Source organism: Lynx rufus, unplaced genomic scaffold (assembly GCF_022079265.1).
Source record: "Lynx rufus isolate CCGP_SWC_20201006 ecotype Redwood Valley unplaced genomic scaffold, mLynRuf1.p SCAF_1, whole genome shotgun sequence".
In the NCBI taxonomy this organism is placed as follows: Eukaryota; Metazoa; Chordata; class Mammalia; order Carnivora; family Felidae; genus Lynx; species Lynx rufus.
This window is the reverse complement of record NW_025814823.1, coordinates 112,586,898-112,607,729: the sequence shown is the minus strand read 5'-3', so window position 1 is coordinate 112,607,729 and position 20,832 is coordinate 112,586,898. Positions and strand designations below refer to the sequence as shown.

The following is a 20,832-nucleotide window of genomic DNA, read 5'->3' as shown; positions in this document are numbered from 1 at the left end:
AGAGACCCTGAATTCTTGTCTTAGAGTAAATCAAATTCAAATCAAATTTAAACATGAACACAAATATGATAGATGCGTTAGGAAATAAAACTAAGTTCACAAATAGGATTTTTCTCAAGCTAAAAGGTGGTCAGAAAGATGACTGAAGGGCTTTTATTTTTAATCACTTACTGGTATAAATTCCATGATTTCCAAAAAAGGTGTAGGCTATTGAGAACCACCTTCCAAGACTGACTTTCTGTATGGGGTGTCCTTGTGGTCGAGTCGACACAAGGATATAAACTATAAACCCCACATAGTGGTGCTTCCCCATCACTCAAGGGCACAGGGGTTCCCATCGGGGTGGATTCTCTCATGTTAAAAACGTTTTGAGTTCTGAGGAAAGGTCTTCTCACACTCCTGACAGCCGCGGGGCTTCTCACCATTTCCATCTGCGCCGGTGGGTGGGCCACACCATGAGACCCCAGAAGGCCTTTCCCCATCAGGCCTGGTGACGGCTCTCTCAAGTCCCTTGCTGTCCAGCTACCCCTGTGCCTCTGACGGACAGCCCGTGTGCACTGTCACAGGCTCAGAAACCGGGCTGCTGTGGGATGGCCCACATTTTATATTTACTGGTGTATATTTTATATTTTATATAAATGTTTTATATTTCTTTTATAAATATATGCTATCTTTATTAGTGTACATTGTGTGTCCAAGTGGGATGCTGGGGAGGCAGAGAACTTGGTGCCAAGAAGCTCGCAGTGCTAGAGAATTTCAGCCAGTAGGAAATGTGCTTAGGGCGGGGCTCAAGGGCCAGCGGTCATTCAAACTGAGTATAGGCGCCCGTGTCCCTGGGAGAGGGTCCCAGCTTGCATCAGGAGCTCGGGGCTCAAGGAGGGTGAGGAAGCCCTGCTCTAGGCTGGAAGTCGACGGGGTCTGATTGGTGGTGTTTCCTGTCACAGTAGAACTGGGATTTGAGGCTGCATCCTGGCAGGTCAGAGTCTGTTCTTGCTTTGCTCTCAGATATGTTCTGAGCTCCTGTGCCTGTGTGCTGGAAGAACTGAGGATACAGGAGTGTGTGTGTGTGTGTGTGTGTGCGCGCGCGCGCGCGCGCACGCTAGCCTTGGGTCACTCCCCTCCTCGACCGACCACAGTGTGGCGACGCCACCCCCAGGTCTGTTTGCCTCATTCTCCACCTCTGGGAGCCCGACTGAGCGCTGTCATCAGGGAAAGGTCCCTGCATGCAGATGGCTTCCTTGAGCTCGAATTATTTATGGGCTGTTGCCAGGAAGCCATAGGGACGTACTGGCCCCAACTGACAGGGGAGAGAGTGGTTTTTCCATCTGTTCCCTCAAAAACTCATTTCCGCCCAAATGAGGATATTTAATCCAAAGTCTTTCCCCTCTGTCTCTGCTGCTTCCCAATCGCAGACCTTCTTCCTTCAATAGAACTGGAGGGAGAGGATCCTGCACACGGTGAAAACTACCTAAGCATGAAACTTCCTCCCCAGAGGGGTTAGAGGGTCAGGTCACCCGCTCAAGATGAAGTCACCTGCTCGATGGCGTGATTACCCAGCCGTATGTCTGCCGTCTGGACCAGACGTCCTCCTCCATCTGGGGCCTGCTGGCCCACGGGTGTCCCCTCTGAGTGAGGGGGAGGCCTCTTAGCCAAAGTGGACTGAAGCAGAGCAGAGCAGGCCACCCTCTGCTTTCCGGGGAGAGACCTCAGGAGAGCCCTGGATTCATGCTTCCTCCCATCCACATGCGTAACAGCCTCCAGAGGACATCCCCCGTATCTGGGAAGACTCCTTTTCCTTTTCAGAGAAGAAAAGGGGCCTGAGCCCACCTTGTTGAAGAAAGGAGCTATTGCCTGTCTGGAAACCAGGCTTTGGGGTAGTTCCTACTGAGCGCTTACCGCGAGCCGGGCCCCGTGCCGGGTGCTGGGACAGAGTCCCTACCTGAGAGCAGCTCACTCTTTAGGAGGGGGAGGCAGAAAGGAAGTGGAAAACTACTCCAAATAAGTGATGAAGGCTATGATAATGGATGCATGGGGGATGGCGGAAGGGGCTTCTGAGCCAGACATGAATGAGGAGGCTGAACGAATGGACAATGTCCAGGTTTTTTTTCCCCCCCTCCGGGGCACTTGTTCCCTGAAAAGGGCATCTATTCACACACTCAGACCACAAAACGTATCCATCTCACCTTTGTGCCCTCCCACTCCAGATGCAGTCCTCTTGCCTCCACTGACCATGTTCTTGCCAAGGCTACTGAGGGCATTCATGTGGTCAAATCCCATGGGCATACCAGTAACTTAACACAGCTGACACTCTATCCTTCTGGAAAGGTTCTCCTCCCTTGGCATCCAGGGCTCCACACACAAGTTTTCGGGTCCCTCTGCAGCTTTCTCTGCCTCGGCCAGGCCTCTGGATGCTACAGAAACCCAAGGCACTCTTCTTGACCTGTGTGATCTCACCCAGGCACCGTTTGTGAACAACCCTTAAGTGTCATGACTCCCAAACACCGCAACTCGGTCCTGACCTCTTCCCTGAGCTCTAGGCTCGGATATCGAAAAACCTCTTTGACACCCGAGCCGGATGTTGAACTGGCTTCCCCAGCTTCGAAACATCCAAAGTAGAGCGATTAGTTTTCTTCTCCCGACAGCTTCTCCCTCATTCTTCTGCATTTTAGAAAAAACTGGCACCACCTTTCAGCCGGATGTTCAAGGTGGAAACATTAGCACTTTTGAATTCTCCTCTTGTTTCACACCACTCCTCCAACCCAGTTCCAAGTCCTATTTGTTGCACCTCCAGAATAGATCTCATCCTTCCATGTCCTCCCGTTTCTAGTGCCACCACCCTGGTCCTGCGCCGTCCCTTGACCGCATGACTGTAACAATCTCCTGACTGGCTTCCCAGCTTCTTTCTACTCCCTCCCTCCACCCTGAAGCCAAAGCAATCCTTCAAACACAAACTGGAAAATTAAGAAGACAACGGCATTTCCAATAGCATCAAAAAATTAAACACCCAGGTATGAATTTAACCCAGGTTCTATGAAGGATTTACACACTGAAAAGTGTAAAACATTATGGAAAGAAATTGAAGATGACAAAAATAAATGGAAGATACCCTGGGTCCACGGGCCAGAAGACTTAATCCTGTAAATGTGTCAATACTACCCAAAGTGATCTACATTTTCAGTGAAATCTCTACCAAGATCCCAATGACTTTTTTTGTTTGTTTGTTTTTGTTTTGCAGAAATAGAAACATCCATCCTAAAATGCATTTGGGATCTCAGGGGACTCTGCTTGGGCAAAATACTCCTGAAAAAGAACAAAGTCGGACAACTCACGTTCTTGACTTCAAAATTCACTACAAAGCTACAGTAATCAAAACAGTGTGGTTTTGACATAAAAATCAACATATAGGCCAATAGAAAACAGATCCCAGACATAAAACCTTGCAGATATGGCCAAATGATTTGCAAAGGTGGTGCCAAGACCATTCAACAGGAAAGGGACAGTCTTGCCAAGAAATGTTACTGAGAAAACTGGGGTCTGCATGAAATGAAGTTAGACTCTGACACCACAACTCAAAATGGGACAGAGATCTAAACATAAAAGCTAAAACGATAAAACTCTTAGAAGAAACATAGGGCGAAACTTCACAACATTGCATTTGGCAATGATTTCTTGGGTATGACACCAAAAGCATAGGGAACAAAAGTAAAACAGATACACTGGGCTTAATCAAAATGAAAAATTCCCATTCATCAAAGGGCAATATCAACAGAGTAAAAAGGCAACCCACAGAATGGGAGAAGATATTTGCAAGTCATATATTTTACGAAATAAAATATATCCAGAGTATGTAAAGAACTTCTATAACATTCACGAAGCCAACAACCTAACTCAAAAATGGGCACAGACTTGAATAGATATTTCTCCAAAGAAGATACACACGTGAAAAAATACTTAACTGATCATCAGGCTTCAGACGTGTGCGGCCTGCCGCCAACAGGCCTGAGGCCACAGCCAGAGGTTCCTGGGGGGGAAAGTGGGACCCTGCTGCTCCCCTTCCTCTCCCAGGTCCCAGAGTCCCCTTGCCACCGCCAGTTACCTGCACCCCAGGCTCTGTTTGGGGCCTTTCAGGCCTGCGGAAGGGTGTGTGTGTGTGGGGGGGGGGAGTTAGTGTGCGAGTGTGTGAGAGTGTGTGCATGCATGTGCAGGTGTGTGACCATGTGAAAATGAGTGTGTGCAGGCGTCTGACCATGTGAGAGCACATGCATACGAATGTGTGAGCATTTGTGAGTGTGTGTACTTCCCCAAACTGCTTCAGTCCAGCATTTGGCCACAGGATCCCACGGAGGGGATGCGTTTCTGTCCTCGCCAGCCTGGGATGGCCAGAGATGGCCTCATTTGACTTGTCTGGAAAGGGCACTGGGCCCATCCCTCATTCCATGGCTTTCTCTCCTGGCTTTGGAAAGATTTCTGAGCACAGTATTCCGGGCAGCTCCTCTCAGACCATGACACTGAATATGGCTTCAAGCACAAAGGCATTTTCCCTGCATGCGAAATCCCCTTCCTCTCTTCTTTCCTGACATCCCTGTGGCCCGGGCACCCGCAGCTGTTGCTGACCCCCTCCTGGCCACCAGCAGCACAGAAACAAGTTACGGTCTAAGTTGTGCAAACAGAGACCAGGCTTTCTGGGGCTTCTCAGAAGGGGTGGGGGCGTCACACCCTTTCCAGCCCCCCAGAACCATGTCCTACTTGGCCAGACACCCCGGTGTGAGTGGGGCCGAGAGGGCAGAGTGCTTGAGAGGGTTCGGTCTGGAGCCACGTGGGCCAGGTTTATGTTCCAGCCTCTGCCCGGTCTGCCATCTGGCAGACGTCCTCTTTAAGCTCCCATTTCCACAGCAGTAAAATGAAAACTACTCATACACACTTATTTTATAAGACTGTAAAGACCAGGAAAGATAAGGCATTTAGTGCATGGCCCAGTGCAGGGTTCCCTCCTCTGGCCCCAGAGCCAGGCGGCCCTGTGTGGGAAAGGCACGGCCCTGCTCAGGGTCTCTGTGGTCCTCTCTACCCCGGAGGCATTGGCAGCCACCCAGTGGCTGAAGCAGAGAGAGAAGGGAGCCAAGCGGAGCCCTTCCCTTCTCCCTCTCCTTCCTTTTCCTCATTGGGGCTCAGTGGTCAGGGCCGGCCCAGGCTTGGGCTGCCTCTGGCCTTCTGTTGGAAGGGGACACAGGGCAGGCACACACCTCCCTCCAGCAGTCGCCCACCCCCCCAAACATCCAGGGGCCGCTCCCCCAGCCCTGGGCATCCATTCCCAGATGGGAGCACCGAATGTTTAGCCAGGGTCTCCAGGAAAAACACAGGCGGGGGTCAGGGTGTTGAGGACCCAAAAAAGGGAGCTTGACCCTCTTTGCCCAGGAGGGGAAGGCAGGGCCAGGCTGTGTGTGATGCTCAGTCACAAGGAGGACACAGGCAGCTGAAAGAATGGAGCCCCTAGTTGGGGAGGCAGGGGTGGAGGCAGGGCAGGGATCGCAGGGACACAGGGCGTTTTTAAGGAACTTGTGTTGATTTTTATTTTAAATTAAGGGATCTTTAAAAGTTACACCAACCACTTCTTTGGTTCTGGTGTTTTCTTGGAAGGTCTGGGGTGTGCATTTCGGGTGCTTAAGTGAGGTATGGCTGCAGCAGTTCTGTGAGAGCTAGCCATCACCAGCAGCCCCTGGGTGCAGGTGAGCAGGGCAGAGCTGTGGGAACAGCACCAGCCCGCAGAAGGGGCTAAATGTCACCTTTCAGGGCACCCTCTCCCCGAGAGCCCTTTGCCCCCAGGCTAGCTCCTGAACCTGCTCTCACTCCTCCCACTTCCGGGAGCACCCTGGCATCCCTTCCTCCACCCCTACTTCCTCAGATTCTCCGTCATCTGTCACAGAAGCTCAGGGGGTAGTGCCACTAGCAGATTCACAATTCGCTTCCCCATGAGCAGGGAAGCTTCATGAAAACAGAGCCTAACACAGCTATTTGTGGAGCCACTGAGAAGCGCCTTGGGGTGATGGATGAGTGACCTTAAGGTGTGAGAAGTAACGTCTGTCTTTCCCCAGGCTGCGGGGCAGGGGCTCTATTGCCAGCAGTGGCTCTACGGACGCACCGTCCTTGGGTCTCGGGGTCCTGGATGTGGAATGAGCTCCGCCTGCTGGAGCCAGACAGCCCTGGCAGAGTGTGGGAGGCAGCACTGACCCCCTGCTCCGAGTAAGCGGGCTGCCTTCGAGACAGAACCAGAGAAGGGCTCTCAGCTGCACTGATAATTAGCAATCCCCGACACCAGGACGGGAGTAAGGATACCTGATGCTGTGCTAAGCGTTTTACCAGGATCATCTCATCTCTTCCTCATGATGGACCCAGGAAGGAGATGATACGGTCATCCCCCTGGTACAGATGATGAAACAGAGGCCCTGAGAGGTGAAGGCCACATAGGCAGGGAGTGGTGATGCCCCGGTTGCACTAGCCTATCTGTGCTGAGGATATTTCAAAACGGAGAAGACAAAAGGAGCAGGGGCAGGGATTTGTGTGTGGGTCCGCACAGGGGGTCTGGGTCTAGAAAACCTTGAACGGCTCCCCTGCCTCGTCTCTGGGAGGCAGAAGGCTTGGGAGGCAGTCCCAACTCAGCTATTTTCTGTGTTGCCAGTGGCTCTCCCTTTCCGGAACCTTGGTCTCCTCATCTGTATAATGGGACTGTGTCTGTAAGTTCTTCACAGGGCAGAACGCTGAGCATTCAAAAGTCCAACCCGAAGGCGGGGCTCACGAGGCTGCAAGGGAGATGGGTACTTGGGGAGGAAAGCGAAGACTGAGGACTCAGCCCCCCAGGGCCTGTGGAGACTAAAAAGGAAAAAAGTTCAGCAAAACTCAGCACGGCCCACAGAGGGTCCCCTCAGCGCTCCTTTCAGGCCTACTGCAGCTGCTTGCGGGTGGAGCCCCGGTAAGAAGGACCCGCGAACCGCGAGAAACAGAAACCTATCCCTCGTGAATACCCAGACCAGCACACAGGTCCCGTCCACACAGGCACATGTTCCTTTGGTTTTATTTTCACCAACACACGATGGCTCTGCCACACCTGGAAAATCCTGGGCTCTGCGTGTTCCACCTGCCCTCTCTTTCCTACCTGGACAGGGCCACAAAGAAGTGTCCAAACCACGTGCAGGCACGAGACGCGCTGGAAAGAGCAGTTCCAGCTCATAGCTTATAATGATGCCATTTCTCCAGTTGCTAAAGAGCTTTACAGAGACCACGCCAGGACTCCCCCCCCCACCAGGATGCTGGAGCGTGTGATTCGTGTTTTGTGAGCTCCACAAAACCTCAGCTCCCTTTTCCAGAGCACTTGGCATGGGCAGGAAATTCCACGTTTGGGACAGGGCCTTTTTGGAAGCGACTCTCAGGCAGTGACATCCAGGTCTCTGCATGGAGTAGTTTACCAGCCGCGTGTAGGGGGAAAACAATTTAAAGGACATCTCTTTCTCTCCTCCCTCCACCCACCCAGGGCTCAGATCTCATTATGGTGCCGCCCAGATACACTGAAGTGTGTGTGATATTTGGTTTCAAAAACATTCAGTCTCTTTGGTAAACTCAGAGAAAGTGGCAGGGAGCTGCCGAAGTGCGTTCTTCCTACATCTTCCGCACTAATGCTTCATCCTCTCTAATAGCCGCTGATAGACAGGAGCTGGAAGAGAGAAGTTTCAAGGTGAGACGTGCAAACTGCCCCTGTCTGTCAAGACACCGTCAGAGTCACAAGTGCATGGCCGGCGGCCCCTTCCGCCACTCTCTCCCGCACATCCCGGGTGCTTTTTGGTTGGTGAGCCTTGCTGTCTCACTCAACAATGTTCTGAACTGGGATTTTCTCCGTCTTCCAGCTGGGTTCCCAAAGCCAAAAACTCGCAGCAAGCCTAAAATGTTGGTACTCTTATTATCTCCATCTTATGGAGAAGGGAAGTGGGTGTTCTGCGTCTGACCCCAAAGGCCAGGCTGGTTTTATTGCACCATGACGTTCTTATCTATATACAGCAGATGGCACGTTTGGGCCTGCTTGGGGGAAAGGCCCAAACTAGTTAGTATACAAGGACTTCAAATCCAGGCCAGACTCACCTAGTTTCACAGAGGTCCGGGCGGCCTGAAAAAACAAACAAACAAAAAAACGCACAAAGTGTCAAGTTTTCCAGTGAAAGCTGTCCCTGCATGTGTTCACAGCGATGGTTTTGCCCCCTGCCACACTACTCACAAAAAATGCCAGGGGTGAGGGAGAGGAATGGGAATGTGTAGCTGCTGGGCCCCAGGGAGCCCCTCAGTTAGTCTCAGCAGCCCCAAGTGAGGTGTAAGCCCCAACCAACTAGAGTCTGAGGTGGATATTCCTGGGAGACCACAAAACCTGACTTCCACAGAGACCAAAGCCTAGAGCCTGGACAGCTGGGACGGCACAGGGGGTGGCCCTGAGGAGTAGGAGCTCAGAGCCAAGAACCCTTCTCAAGGGGCACTGAGGAGACCTCTCTGTCCAAAAGCAGAGGACATATTCCAGCCCTGGGTCTCTGGGGTAAGAACCACCTCCAGCCACACCCTCTTGTCTTCTGTAAGGTGCCCATATTCCCAAAGGGCTCCACCTCACTCGAAGCAGCAAAGGAGCCTGAGTGGGGCTTCTAGGAGGCCCTGGGCAAGCTGGGGAGCAGGAACAGAAGCCCAGGAAGAATCAGAGAGGCTCTGCAAGGAAAGGGAAGCTGGAGCAAGGAAGGGAGGTTCCACACTCACACTTGCCCTGTATCCAGAATCCTCACCACTACCCTGAAGAGCCCCAGCATCACCCAAGACGGGCCACATCATGGAAACCAGAGGGTGACTTAGAGGCCACACTGTAAGGCTGATTCGGGATGGGTTGCCCTGGTTGGATAGATGGATTCTAGAGCTTTATCTGTTTGCACCAGCATTCTATGGGCTTCCCCATAGAATGAGGCTCAGAGGCCTTGGTTTATAGGCCTTGGTTTTGGCCCACAAAGGTACAGGGGCTGCCTGGGTTCTTTTCTCTGAACTCCACACAGGCCAGTGCTAAGGATTCCTGAATGGGAGTGAGGAGAAGTTTCACGGGAGCCCTGGGAGGGCAGCCAAGGAAGACAGGGACCCAGAGAGCCCTCCCCCACCAGGGGCCCAAGCAGAGGCACCAAGGGTGCTGAGGCCACAGGCAAACCTAGCCGCGTCTTACCCTGGAATATGCAGACGCCTGTTTGAAGATTTCAAGTGCAGAGTCTGCAAGTTCATCCCCTCGTTCCTGAGGTCTGATGGCTGGCGATGAAAGAAAAGGCAACTTTGGTGAGAGCAAAACTATTAGCACGGCATTCATAGCGACCGTGACTGAGGGGCACTGTTGGGTTTCCTGCCTCACATTCGCCAATGAATTTTTCCCTTAAAATTTTTCATAACTGACGGTGGATGGAATCTGGCCCATGGGGAGAGAGCTCCAAGAAAGGTGAATGCACAGTGCAGACAGAGGCTGGACTCAAGTTCAGCTTTGCTGGAGGTAAAGAGAGCTCCCATGAGGCGAGATGTAAGAAGCGTGCTTGGAACCACGTTCCCAGCATCCACGTGTGAGAAATCCGCGTCTGTGTCTGTGTCTGAGTTGGGTGAAGACAGCCAGGCAATTCAACAAAAAGAAATCTGGCTTGAGTTTCTGGGGTAGCGCGTTTGAAACCAACAGTTCCTAATTCACTTTTGGATCAGCCACAGCGATGCTGGCCACGGACCCTCTGTGGGCACGTTGCACACTACTCTTTGCTTCGAACAGTTTTCCTGTCGAGTACCAGCTGCTGTGTGGAGAAGAGTCAGCCGCAGACTGCGGGGCCATGGGATACTTTAGGGCCTTACCTGGAGGCTGCAGGACACTAGAGATGGCATAGACCACGCCATTTGTGGCCATGATGTCAGCTTCAGCAACAGGCTCCTTATTGACATTCACTACATTGTTTTTCTGGGAGAAAAAGAGACCACTGTTGAACATAGACCGTACATATCTTACTCTCAGCAAGTGCTTACCGAGCAGTTCTGGATGCCAGAGCCTGTGCTAAGCGTGAGGGACACCTGGTGAATGGAACGGTCCCTGCCAGCCACACCTTCAGTCTGGCGGACTCTTTCTAATCCCTTGTGTGCCTCAGCCCGGTGTAATTTACAAAACACCCTTCCGTGCTAGTCACTTGGTCCTCACAGCGACATGTGGTAAAGACACAGATGTCATCGTCTCACTTAGCAGAAGAGAAACAGAGATTCAAGAGAGGCCAGGTGCCTCCTTTAAGCTAAGCGGGTGGGATGGCTGGGAACAGAAGCTGGGCCTCCAGTTCTGGTGCAGGGCTCCTTCCTTCCACTCGTCCTCAATGCCTTACCTCTCCCATAGGAAGCGCACCCGGGTGTCTCTCTCTGTCCTTCCTGAACCTCAGGTGTCATCCCAGGGGGAAGGAAGAACAGAAGCCTGTGACAGCATCCCAACACCCCAAACGAGCGGGGAGATTCTCAGGTGACCTGCAGAAGTCAACTAGTCATCACATTCCTACCCCTTGCCATGCTTCCTCATGGGGAAGTGATATGCAAAGGGATGGGGGAAGGACGGGAGAGAGGAGCAGGCAGCAGAGGCCGAGCCAGCCACATACTGGAAGAGCGGTCCCTCCATGGGGAAGCCCAGTGACCTTGCCAGGTGCAGCCAGGGAGGCCACGGGCAGCTTCACGGAGCGGGGACAGCTATCTGTTCTCTCTCTTCAAGGCAGGAACCCCCTGAGGCAGCTTCAGAGCGGAATGTGTGTTATCAAAGTGCAAAGCAAGGGAAAGCTTGCAGACCAAGCATCTGAAGGAAAGGGCTCTTGGGATGGTCTGGCACGTGGTACAGCTCAGTGAGCCCCAGACTGGAAGAGATGGGGCGGGAAGGGGCCGGGGGGACTGATCCCTCAAGACCCGTAAGTAATTGCCTATCGTCTCTTTAAGGGGAGGAAGATCTAATGGCCTCTCCCAGAGGCCCTCCATCTTGATTCCTGAGCAAATCCGAGAGTTCTTATTTGTATGCCGCCACAGTCTCGCCTCATTTCCCTGAAAACCCTTTTCTCTTTTCTTTCTTTGGACAGAATGCACTCAGAGATTCAAGGTGAATCTTCAAGACTGTGTGTGTGTCTAAGGCTGGCCCAGGGGCAAGAGAAGCCCTGGAACCCCAGTGACGGTGCCCGGCCGGCTGTTTGGTTCTGAAACACACTCACTGAGCTGACTTCCAGCTTGTCCCCCTGGAGAGACTTCAGCCGCACCAGGGATCCGATGCCTCCGCTGACCAGGATCTCATCGCCAATGTGGTATTTCAGGATGTTGGCAAGCTCTTTAGCATTGCCTGCAGGTTCATGGGAAAGAAGGGAGAGCAGAGTTCATTCCAAGGCTGGTCACTGGCATGGTCAAGGAGGGCCCAGAGGGGATGCGAGTGGTGATGCCCGAGATGGAGAACTCCCTTAACAGGTAACGAGCACTCTTTGAGCACCTGCCGTGTGCTCACCCCTCAGACCCCCCCCACCTGCCTAAGGCTCAGGGGAAAAAGGTCCATGTCTGCGGCCCTGCATCTGTCTCGGCAGTCAGGGGGCTGATGGGGTAAGCGAGAGCTCTCTGTGATGCCGAGAAGGAGTTAATCCATACTCCTCTATGAGTATGACTCATTTTTCCATGAGCTAAATATTTGCTTGGAAAGCTAGGAACCTTTCCAGCCCCGGCATCTGGGACATTTCATCATCAGCATGGCTCCCGATGGTTATAACACAGTAGTGAAATATTTACACGTTCTGCCCTCAAATGCATATTCTGCGGCCGCTGTTTCCTGAAGGGAGAACTTAAAAGAGTCAACAGCTGCAGTCTGTGGGGGGGGCTGTGGAGCCGATGAGGTCAGGGCTGAGGGGGGCATTCCCTCCACGGCGCCCCTCCCGTCACGTCTCAACATTCCTTCCAGCCCACATCAGCTCCTCCACCAACTGGGGAGAGCATCCGATTGCTCATAAAGGTGCACAGGCATTTTCCAAATTAAGTGTGGGAGGCAATGCCTGAAGCCGCCAGCTGCCCTCTCCTCTCCATCACGGCCGCCCCGACACTCACAGTCCCAGCCCAGTGGCTAGATTTCCCCAGGGCCTGTGGATGGCTATTTCCAGCATCTCGAAACTGAGAACGGGGGAAGTTTTAAAGCATCTTGGAGAGTTCACTTGGTTACTGACAAATCCACATCAGTACCCGTGGGATGGAGACACCAGGTACCAAGTAATTTCCAAACACCCACAGCCTGGCTGCCACGGATTCCCATTCCACGAAAATACTGCCGGGAGCTGCTGCGCCCAGCCGGCCCCCGGGGGTGCGAGAGGCTTCTTTCTTCCGAGACATTTAACACCTGGATTGACCTCTTACACCTGGACGGCCTTCCGTCTCTGTCTCCCAGGAGGGCTGGGGGCTATTCCTGCCCGTGGACCTGGCGGAAGGTGTGTGTGGGCAGCCTTGGGCACACCATCCCACCCCGTCCCTGTTCCTGCACGACCGAACACGCAAGGGAGGCCGAACAGGCCCGAGGCCACTGGGGAATATTGCAGTCCTGCTGGACACAGAGAGGATGGAACAAGTTTACGTTCAGAAGGAACTTCTCCCCTCTTCTCGGGAACATACGTCAGCATCAAAGAGACAGGCGTTTACCAGGCAATAAAGAATCTTAAACAGAACACAAGTTCAGCTCAGGGCTGCCTGCAACCTGAATCTCCTATTCTCCTGCTCCAGAGCAGGAAGGAAGGTGTCTATGATGTGGGCCCCAAGGTCTGGCCAAGATCCTTCCTCCTCCTCCTCCTCCTCCCTCTCTCCCCCCTCCCCTCCTCTCCCTCCTCAGGCTCACCTTTTTGTGAGGTGTGTGTGTCAAGGGCAAGCTCAACACTGCACCCCCACCCCACCCCCTCCTCATCGTAGCCATCACCGAGGGAGGACGCGTGCCCAGCGCCCAGCAGCACATTTATTCCGCACAACACACAGCAAGGTGCTCTCATTTTTCTAATGGGAAAACTGAAGCTCAGAGAGGTTAAGCAACTTGCTAGAGGTCACTCAGCTGGTGAATGTCCGAGCCAGGATGGGAAGCAGCTTTGAGTTAATCCCAGAGCCCAAGCTCTGAACTGCGAGGATCACCTCTGAAACATCCTCAACTAAATTTCTCAGGGCCAGGAATAGCTTGTTGGTAAAGCTTTTATCCCGAGGGACATTTCGTGAAGGTACATGGCTTCATTATCGCTGTCCTCAGCGGCAGACATGTCTCAGTGACCAGGCTGGCTGTTACCCACTCAATGCCTTTCCACTCTTCTCTGCCTTGTATGGTTCCCAGGGAGGCTGATGACTGTGAAGCACATTGTCCAGGCTCCTTTGCCCCGTGTACCCCCAACTCACAGCTGATAGGAGGCCCACGGCAACGGGAATGCGGGAAGAGAACGAGGCTAAGGTAGTCCTGGCCCCCTTGCCCTGGTTCTGCCAGCAGCTGCGTGTGGCTCTGGCTGCTGTCCTGTGTCCCTCCTCTGAAGCTCTGGTTCTCCCTGTCCCCTCCTCCACCTTCCTCCCCAACCCCAGGCCTGGGTGTCATCACCCTTTGCTGGTCCCTTCCTCCTGCCCATAGTTTTACAAACAGTCTCCTCATTAAGTTCCTTCCAGTGAAACCCTCTGTAACGTGCCACCTGTTTCCTGCAGGTCCCCTGACCGATACGGTCACTTTAGAAACCATGGAAAATGTACTTCAGTTGGTCTTTACCCAGGAGTTTGTTGAGCTCTCCCGGTGGCATGGCCTGGAAGGCTTCATTTGTAGGAGCAAAGACCGTGTAGACGCCTTCCCTGTTGAGCATCTCTGTCAGCCCTGCAGACTGGATGGCGGCCACCAGCATGCTGTGGAGACAGCAGAGAAAATGTCACCTGCCTGTGGTGGGGAGAGGGGCAGTCACTTTCCCAAATGCCTCTCCACTGTGGGTAGGTGGGGCCCAGCACTGGAATTCACACCCCTGGCTGGTTTTCACTCCCGGCTTGGCTCGGCTCGTACACAAAGAGGGAAGATTCCAGTCTGCATCTTCTCTCCATAAATGCTAAGCTCAGTCAAATGGCCGGAAGTCAGAGGCCAGAGAGGGAAGGAGGAAGGGAGAGGCCGGCAGCATGGCCAACCCACAGACTGGCCGAGCCACTGGGCCCTGGGGATACGATTCAGGGGAGTGCCTGGCTGGTCTCCCAGACTCCGGTGTCAGAGCACCCTGTGGTAAGTGAGCAAGTCAGAAAAGGAGAGAGAGGAGCAAGAAAGCAAAGCAACACAGGGAGCCTGAGAAGGAGCAGCTGGGAGTCTCCAGGCGCCATGAGTGGATATCGTTCAGAGCGAGATTCATCCCACACTCAAAACCAGGTGCTCTCCACTTACTTGGGACTTTAAAAAGAGAATATGATGTCTTCCTCGGACTTCAATATAAAAATGTCGCCCCCTCCCTGTTCCCAAGGATGTGAGGATCACATTCCCAGAAATAACGCTTTTTATCAACATAAGCTTCCAGTCTGACCTTCACCCTTCCCAGATCCCCAGCCTGGAAGGTGACCAGTGCACCGTCAGCGTTAACTGAATCCCCGAGGAAGTGGGGAGCTTGACAGATAGCTGAGACCCAACGTCCTGCCCCAGCATGACCACTTGGGAGAAGCTGGTTACCTGAAGCGATTGTCCCCCTTTAGGACATCCATGACGGTCCCCATTGGGGGGGTTAGCATTCGGTCCATGGTGAAGAGTGTCCCATACCTGCCCCTCTTGTCATGGGCGGCAATGCAGCTGTTCTCAATGCACAGGCTCTGTGCAAAAGAGGAGCAGAGAAAGGGCACGTTATCCTCCCACATGGGGGCCTCATAATTTGGTCAGGGCGTTTGCCTGCCGATGGCTTCATCCGCAAAGATCAATGGAAATACACTGGTGTGGGTCATTAAGACTAGGATAAAATATGTTTTCTCCAGAAGAGAAAAAATAAAAACTGTGTTGAGGAAAAATGGCTATTGGGCCCCAATAAAGATATAGAGAGGTCCCCTAATGAGAATATCCCATCACACGTGGTGTCCATCAACAGTGGTCAAATCAATAGATTGAGTCTATTGACTCATCTATGTAACAGATGACAACCATCTTTAGTCAATGGTACTGGCTGGTTCCAAGGAAGGACTGCATTGTGGTGTGCTTCCTGTTTGATATTTTGTTGGGTTTGAAGACAGAAAAGAGACTGGAGAAGAGAGAAAAGAGCCTTTTGGACCAGGAAGGGCTGTGCTCATTCAGTTAAGGGGGCTTCTGTTCACATAAGCCAAGGATTTAAAACTTCCATTCCTCCTCCCCTGTTCATCACTCTGAGCTTGAGGCTGACGGCTGCCTACCCAGACAGCTGAGACCGCTGTGTGGTTTATTCCCAAAGGCTGTCAGCAAAGGAGATTCTAATCCTTCTACAGTTTCCCATTTTGATCCTTTCAAATAAGATACTTTCCAGAAATTCCTTCCTTCCTTATTAGAAATCAGTATATATATATATATACACACACATACTCAGGCAAGCTTCTGTTTATTGAGATTTTATGTGTGTGTATATATATATATATATATATATATACATATATAATAGGTATGTATATATATACACACATACATATACAATATATACGTATATACACACATACATAGACATAGACATAGACATATATGTTCTTTTACCACTAATACAGCTTCCATTTCTTAGACCTGAGACAAAGAAAGAGGACAATTGGGGAACCAGAACTTACATTGCGATAAACAAAAACTCTCAGTTTTTTGCCACCTAGAGTGTTGAGGGTCTGTCCATGGTACAGATACTTGGAGGCCAGCTGCTCTTTAATCAAGTGATTGAGAAGCAAATTCTTTGTGCGCGCATCAATGTTAGGGGTTCCATCTGTAAGGGAAGGTGTGCGTAGGTCCAGAGGCATGCTCCAGAAAGGAAGAGAATGAGAGACCAGTGTAGTGAGAAGGCCAACCCTCCTTAAGTTTGGAAACGGGAGATTGAGAAATGCAGTGAGGCTGCCAAATTCCTTAACATCTGCCATCTTCTGCAAATTAACCAAACAAAAAGCTCTAGATAATCGAGGGTGTTTGGAGATTTGCCCGTGGAGGGAGGGGAAGGCATGGACACCATTTGGGCCCCTCCTCCGCCCTCCCCATGACCACAGCTCAGCTGTATCCTCACTCTGACCTTCTGATGATCACATGGGCGATTGATTCTGTACATAAAAAGGCATGAGAGTGCTCTGCTCTCCGGCCAGATGTGAACTTTTGAATTCTGGGGACCAGATCCCCAAAATGCATTCTCTGCTCTGTCAAATGATGTGCCAGAGCCTCCGAGGTTTCTGTTGAGCTGGGTGGGAGTGCTAACATTCTGCAGGGTGCTGGCAATCAGGGAGGAGGCTGCAAGAGGTGACAGTGGTGGGGGGGGGCAGCTACCCCAGAGACAAACTCCTGGGGCTGCTGTCGCCATGTTACCTTTGAACACGGAATTCAGGGGGGCCAGGAGGGTCACCCGCTCGTTTCCGGAGAGATGAGTGCCAAGGCCAGCTTGTCTGAAAAGGTCAACAGCTGTGGAAACGTCCGACTCTGCAGCCAACTCAAACAGCGTCTTGGCTGCAAGGAAGGAGAACGCAGGTTCAAAAGTTAGAAGTGCTGTTTTCATTTATCATCCGTCCACCCCAGAGCGTGACACACACCAGCAGGAATGTCATCCTGCGAGTCAACAGCCCTCTCGGCACTGCTGGGGCGCAGCGGGCTCGTGTCATCAGGGCACTGGTCGCCCAGGTCTCACTGGGCAGGGGAGTGAGGGGAGGTGCAGGCGAGCAGGGGCTGGCCTCTGTCCCCACCCTTGGTCAGGGCACCGGCTAATGCCTGCAGCAGGGCAGCGCCATCCGTGTCATGGCTTCTGAGTAGTAGATAATGCCAGCAACCACACCCGTACAAAGTCTTCTTCTGGTTTGGTTTTTTTCCTGTGAAATTGCTTCACTCCTGAGCAACCGACCTCCCTCGAAGTCCAGAATGGGGCTAGCTAGCATGCTGAATGAAACCCAAGCCAAAGTCCATTCGGTCATTTCTCCCAGGGTCAGCGACTCTGGGATGCTTGGGCATCATTGAGAAGGCACATGCTCTGAGGTCAGCAAACGGCCCTCTGTGCAGGCAGATCTTCTGAAAGGCTTCTTCTGTGATCGAGCGGCTCCCTCCCCAGCTCCCTTCAACCTCCCTTGAGCTTCCTCCACTGCCTCCAAGGAAACGCCTGGACTCCTAGGCCGGCAGCTCAAGATGCTTCAGTCCCGGCTGCAACCCAACAGGGGCCCAGGCCCTTTCTCCTGAGAGGCTGTGAGCTGCGTGCAGGCAAGGAAATGGCCCCCCAGATCCCTACATTCCCCAAGTGTCTCCACCCTGGATGCCAGAGGGGACAGGAGGCCTGGAAGGGCCATAGCCTAGGAGGCCTGGCTCACCTGAGTCTGGGATGAGCAGCTCATCGATGTAGTGGATCACACCATTGGTGGCCAGGATGTCTTTGTTGGAGATGATGGCCTTCCCGTTGATGGTGAGCATGTCACCGCTGCAGCCCACCTCCAGCGTAGTGCCCTCCAGGGTCTCCACGGACATCCCTGCGACGATGGCTTCGGCACACATGGCTGACTTCAGGATGTGGTTGTTCAGCAGGTCTGGGGGTCGAAAAGGACACAGGTCGAGTCGGTGCTGGCTCCAGGCTGATATCAGAGGCCAGCACACAGCCTCCATGGCTGTAACGATTCTATTCTCTCTGACGCTGCCCTTCACATGAGGCTGGGGCACCACACAAGCCCGGGTCCTCCCCTCCTCCTGCTGCTGTCCCGAGTCGAGCCCAGCTCCGCGGGCAGACTGCCTGAGTCTGAATCCCAGCTCGGCCACTCACCAGCAGTTGGGGCCCCAGACAAGTCACTGAACCTCTGTGAGCCTCAGTTTCCTCCTCAAGGGAGATGATTCGGCATTCCTCTCCTGGGGGCGGTGTGAGCTCTGAACGTGAAGTACCCAGCACGGTGCTGGGCAATAGTGAATGCCCAACACGTGTTAATGACTGGCTCATTTGTACCTGAATCTAAGGGGAATTCTCTTACTAGTACCTGAACCTTAAAGTGAGTTCACCCTGGGACTTTTTATCGACAGACCTTTAGAAAATGTAAAATGTGGGAGGCAAAGATGGAAACTATAGCAAATGAGAATTCTGGGAGTATTTGCTCATTTTATCTGTTTTTGTTCATTTTACCCAAGGGTCTCCTAGTTGCCAGGACCTTGCTTAGGGGCTGGGGATAGTGACCAAAAAGACACGGTCTTTGCCACTGCATTCACCCCACCCATAAATCATAAATAGAATCCTTTATTTACTTGTCCAAGAGCCCTTCAGGGACAGGGCAGAAGTTGGGGGCCCTGAGGAAGCTGCAAGGGGCAGTAGGGTGGGGAGCGCATGACCCCAGCCACCCAAAACAAGTTCCCAGATGGCCACTCAGGGCCCTTTGTCTTATGTTCTCGCCACAGAGGCGCGTCTCAATCTGTGCCGAGTGTGAGAACCAAAACCGCACAGTCACGGACAGGAGGAAGCCCTGAGGACCTGCAGAGTCACAGGGCTGCTGCAGGGGCGTTGGGGGCCTTGAAAGCCAGTGCTGATGCCCTTCGGCCGGCGGGAGAGAAAGGACAGCTGGGTCGCTATGGGAAAGAGGCCTCGGGATTTAGCTTCTCAGGGAAGGAAACTGAAGGCAGGGTGGGGTGACCCACTAGGGCCACTGGGAGGGAGAGCAGGGCCAGGGCTGGAAGCCAGTCTTCCAACAAGGCACGCCAGCCCAGGCCTCTCGCTTGTCTGCCAACCCACTAGAAACAACAGAGCCTGTCCGGCTGCACTCCTGTCCCTCCGCCTTCAAGCCCGCCAGCCAGAGAGCCCTGTGCAGAGGGCTCTTGCTTAGAGCAAATGGGTTACTGAGCAGGAAAAGGCAGATGTGCAAAAGGGAAAAATTAGTGCCTTTTTCTTCTCATCAGGAATTCTGATATCTACAAAGATGCAAATGTGCTCTGCACAAAACAGGTGTTACGGGAAGCATAGCTCTGAATGGCAAGTTCAGTGTGCTGAGATGGACCCAAGTCTCAGCTCCTCCAGGAAGCTTTGGGATGCCTCGGGCTGCAGGTGCCCATGAGGGTGGGGGCATCTCTGTCACCACGGCCTGTCTTCAGAACCCACGGCCTGTCTTTAAGCCCAGCTAGGCTTAAACTTCCTTGAAGGCAAGTCTGTACCATGTTCCCATGTTCCCATGGGACCTGTGGCCCCAGTTCCTGCCACACGCCAGGCACAGAGGCGCCACAACATCTGGACACAACAGATCCCCATCTGTGCTCTCAGAAATGTGCCCTCACCCGTCCCTGCGTGGCTGCAAGGAGAACATTTTACGTTTACAGGGTGCCTGAAATGCAGTAGGTATTGTAGATTGTAGATTTCAAAGGTGTGTTTAAATAGATTCAAAAGAAATGATGTCACCCCTGGATTATAGCTGGGATGACTAAGTGGGGTTGGGGTCCACAGGGGACCTGGGACCAACTTCTCTCTGCAAGAGATTCGCGGTCAGCAGGAGCGGCTCAGCACTCGTGGAGCTGAAGGGGGCAGTGGCAGGGGGCAGGGAGGGCCGGGCCTCCCCTCCCCTCCCTTCTCTCACGTGCATGGTCCTTCCAATAATCAATGCACCCCTAGCTAAGCAACCCACTGAGGAAGCACTGAGGGACTCTGCTATGAAGTTGACCGTAACTGAATTTAATTGTAATTTTCAATTATCCATGAGGCCCCTGGCCAGACATAGGAAGAATTCAAGGGTCAGCACGATGGGTTCATTTCCAAGATGCCAGGACCTGCCATCTCCTCCCCACACCTCCAAGCTGCTGCCTGCTTGGATGCCCTGCTCTGGATTTGATCGTTCAGGCCTTTAGCTCTTTCTGAGTCTGGCCAGGGCCCGCTTTGGACCTCCAACTCTGCCTTGCTCCTCAGCCCAACTGTGTCATTAGACAAAGGTGGCTGGATTCTGTATTTGCCCCTCCAACCATGGCTCTGCTCTGGCTTCGGCAGAGATGGAGCCAGCTGGGAGCAATGAGACAGGATGTCAGGTGGCATGTCTGTCCTGTAACAGGACATCAGGCCACATGTCTGTCTTGGACAAGAGCAGGCCTTAGGCTCAGTCTTGCTGCTCCGGTGAGGGGACAGCAGGAGCCGAGGGGTGCTCACCTCTCAGGGCCTCTGGGTCACCCAGGATCCGGTTCAAGGTTTCAGCAGGGATCTTCTCGAAGGCCTCATTGGTCGGGGCCAACAGCGTGAACTGGCCATCACCTTCAAGCAGTGTGTTGAGCCCAGAGGCGGCCACGGCGGCCTGTGGGGCGGGGAGAGGATGGAGGTTTCCCTAAAGGTTCTGGGATGCTCCGCAGGCAAGAGGCACACACGGTGTCACCAGTCTTGCCTCAAAGGGCCTCAGGCTTGTGTAGAAGCCCAAGACGAGATGGAGAGCCGAACCAAAGCTTACCTCTCTGAGCTTTGATGAGCTCCTACCCCTCTGGCTAGCTCTCAGTGACTTCACGTGGCTTTGTCCTTCCCACCCCCATGCTTTGGCCCCACCATTCCCTCTGCCCTTCCTTCTTTCTTTGCTTCTCTGACCCCTATTCCTTCTTTGGGACTTGACTGAAATGTCATTTCTCTAGGTAGCCAACCCCCGATCGCCCCATGCCCACCCCCACTCTGC

General features: G+C 53.0%; 1 protein-coding gene across 2 annotated transcripts in view; it reads right to left on the bottom strand.

The window, feature by feature from the left end:
• Positions 1-7,050: 7,050 nt before the first annotated feature.
• The window catches only part of TGFBI (transforming growth factor beta induced), a 33,034-nt gene continuing 19,252 nt past the window's right edge, over positions 7,051-20,832 (bottom strand). Inside the window, exons 7-17 of one of the 2 annotated variants that reach the window (XM_047084928.1) lie at positions 20,325-20,466; positions 17,539-17,751; positions 16,556-16,693; positions 15,826-15,971; positions 14,723-14,859; positions 13,796-13,926; positions 11,256-11,380; positions 9,886-9,988; positions 9,227-9,306; positions 8,125-8,149; positions 7,051-7,702 (exon numbers count right to left, since the gene is read on the bottom strand). In XM_047084928.1, coding sequence (XP_046940884.1) covers positions 7,662-7,702; positions 8,125-8,149; positions 9,227-9,306; positions 9,886-9,988; positions 11,256-11,380; positions 13,796-13,926; positions 14,723-14,859; positions 15,826-15,971; positions 16,556-16,693; positions 17,539-17,751; positions 20,325-20,466 — 1,281 coding nt within the window. In that variant the 3' untranslated portion in view covers positions 7,051-7,661. Of the gene's footprint in view, positions 7,703-8,124; positions 8,150-9,226; positions 9,307-9,885; positions 9,989-11,251; positions 11,381-13,795; positions 13,927-14,722; positions 14,860-15,825; positions 15,972-16,555; positions 16,694-17,538; positions 17,752-20,324; positions 20,467-20,832 lie in introns of those variants that run through there. The other variant, XM_047084936.1, reaches the window with a different exon arrangement.